Raw genomic sequence first — 2,336 nt, 5'->3', positions numbered from 1 at the left:
TTGAGGCAAATCACCTGGCTGCTGGTTACGCGCAGCCAGACACCAGGGCGGTTAGAAGAGCACAGGAGGGCGCGGTACGCATCAGAGAAGCTTTGAAAACCAGTTTCATGACTGGCCAGGCTACGGTGTGAAAGTTCTGTTTGTTTCTCCTTGATGAAACCCCCAGCCCCTTGGTTCACTCTACTTCCCTGTAAGCTAACCACCCTCTCCTCCTCCCTTCAATCACCGCTTGCAGAGGCAATAAAGTCATTGTTGCGTCACATTCATGCATTCTTTATTCTTTCATCACACAAATAGGGGGATGACTACCAAGGTAGCCCAGGAGGGGTGGTGGAGGAGGGAAGGAAAATGCCACACAGCACTTTAAAAGTTTACAACTTTAAAATTTATTGAATGACAGCCTTCTTTTTTTGGGGCAATCCTCTGTGGTGGAGTGGCTGGTTGGCCGGAGGCCCCCCCACCGCGTTCTTGGGCGTCTGGGTGTGGAGGCTATGGAACTTGGGGAGGAGGGCGGTTGGTTACTCAGGGGCTGCAGTGGCAGTCTGTGCTCCAGCTGCCTTTGCTGCAACTCAGCCTTACACTGGAGCATACTGGTTTGGTCCTCCAGCAGCCTCAGCATTGAATCCTGCCTCCTCTCATTACGCTGCCGCCACATTTGAGCTTCAGCCCTGTCTTCAGCCCGCCACTTACTCTCTTCAGCCCGCCACCTCTCCTCCCGGTCATTTTGTGCTTTCCTGCACTCTGACATTATTTGCCTCCACGCATTCGTCTGTGCTCTGTCAGTGTGGGAGGACAGCAGGAGCCCGGAGAACATTTCATTGCGAGTGCGTTTTTTTTTCTTTCTAAGCTTCACTAGCCTCTGGGAAGGAGAAGATCCTGTGATCATTGAAACACATGCAGCTGGTGGAGAAAAAAAAAGGGACAGCGGTATTTAAAAAGACACATTTTATAAAACAGTGGCTACACTCTTTCAGGGTAAACCTTGCTGTTAACATTTCATACATAGCACATGTGCTTTCGTTACAAGGTCGCATTTTGCCTCGCCCCACCGCGTGGCTACCCCCTCAACCTTCCCCCCTCCCTGTGGCTAACAGCGGGGAACATTTCTGTTCAGCCACAGGCAAACAGCCCAGCAGGAATGGGCTCCTCTGAGTGTCCCCTGAAGAAAAGCACTCTATTTCAACCAGGTGACCATGAATTATATCTCACTCTCCTGAGGATAACACAGAGAGATAAAGAACGGATGTTGTTTGAACGCCAGCAAACATACACTGCAATGCTTTGTTGTACAATGATTCCCGAGTACGTGTTACTGGCCTGGAGTGGTAAAGTGTCCTACCATGAAGGACGCAATAAGGCTGCCCTCCCCAGAAACCTTTTGCAAAGGATTTGGGAGTACATCCAGGAGAACCGCGAATGCCAGGGCAAAGTAATCCCTTTCACATGCTTGCTTTTAAACCATGTATAGTATTTTAAAAGGTACACTCACCGGAGGTCCCTTCTCCGCCTGCTGGGTCCAGGAGGCAGCCTTGGGTGGGTTCGGGGGGTACTGGCTCCAGGTCCAGGGTGAGAAACAGTTCCTGGCTGTCGGGAAAACCGGTTTCTCCGCTTGCTTGCTGTGAGCTATCTACAACCTCATCATCATCATCATCTTCTTCGTCCCCAAAACCTGCTTCCATATTGCCTCCATCTCCATTGAAGGAGTCAAACAACACGGCTGGGGCAGTGGTGGCTGAACCCCCTAAAATGGCATGCAGCTCATCATAGAAGCGGCATGTTTGGGGCTCTGACCCGGAGCGGCCGTTCGCCTCTCTGGTTTTCTGGTAGGCTTGCCTCAGCTCCTTCAGTTTCACGTGGCACTGCTTCGGGTCCCTGTTATGCCCTCTGTCCTTCATGCCCTGGGAGATTTTGACAAAGGTTTTGGCATTTCGAAAACTGGAACGGAGTTCTGATAGCACGGATTCCTCTCCCCAAACAGCGATCAGATCCCGTACCTCCCGTTCGGTCCATGCTGGAGCTCTTTTGCGATTCTGGGACTCCATCATGGTCACCTGTGCTGATGAGCTCTGCATGGTCACCTGCAGCTTGCCACGTTGGCCAAACAGGAAATGAGATTTAAAAGTTCGCGGTTCTTTTCCTGTCTACCTGGCCAGTGCATCTGAGTTGAGAGTGCTGTCCAGAGCGGTCACAATGGAGCACTCTGGGATAGCTCCCGGATGCCAATACCGTCGAATTGTGTCCATAGTACCCCAAATTCGAGCCGGCAAGGCCGATTTAAGCGCTAATCCACTTGTCAGGGGTGGAGTAAGGAAATCGATTTTAAGAGCCCTTTAAGT

At 51.3% G+C, this 2,336-nt stretch overlaps 1 protein-coding gene across 1 annotated transcript; it reads right to left on the bottom strand.

The window, feature by feature from the left end:
• Positions 1–273: 273 nt before the first annotated feature.
• On the bottom strand, positions 274–2,089 carry LOC125630271 (uncharacterized). The gene is made up of 2 exons (XM_048835970.2): positions 1,490–2,089; positions 274–900 (listed from the first exon to the last, which is right to left on the bottom strand). Exons 1-2 carry the CDS (start codon positions 2,070–2,072, stop codon positions 380–382), a joined length of 1,104 nt encoding a protein of 367 aa, XP_048691927.2. The 5' UTR covers positions 2,073–2,089; the 3' UTR covers positions 274–379.
• Between the last annotated feature and the right edge of the window lie 247 nt (positions 2,090–2,336).

This window comes from Caretta caretta, chromosome 1 (genome assembly GCF_965140235.1).
Source record: "Caretta caretta isolate rCarCar2 chromosome 1, rCarCar1.hap1, whole genome shotgun sequence".
NCBI lineage: Eukaryota > Metazoa > Chordata > Testudines > Cheloniidae > Caretta > Caretta caretta.
The sequence above is the reverse complement of the archived record's forward strand: the minus strand, read 5'-3'. Positions and strand labels throughout refer to the sequence as shown.

Bases quoted from the DNA above. Each gene is read 5' to 3' on its own strand.
- LOC125630271 (XM_048835970.2), bottom strand. From the start codon at position 2,072: ATGCAGAGCTCATCAGCACAGGTGACCATGATGGAGTCCCAGAATCGC. The intron at 901-1,489 runs GTGAGTGTACCT...TTTCTCCACCAG, and splicing joins AGGCGGAGAAGGGACCTCCG to CTGCATGTGTTTCAATGATC.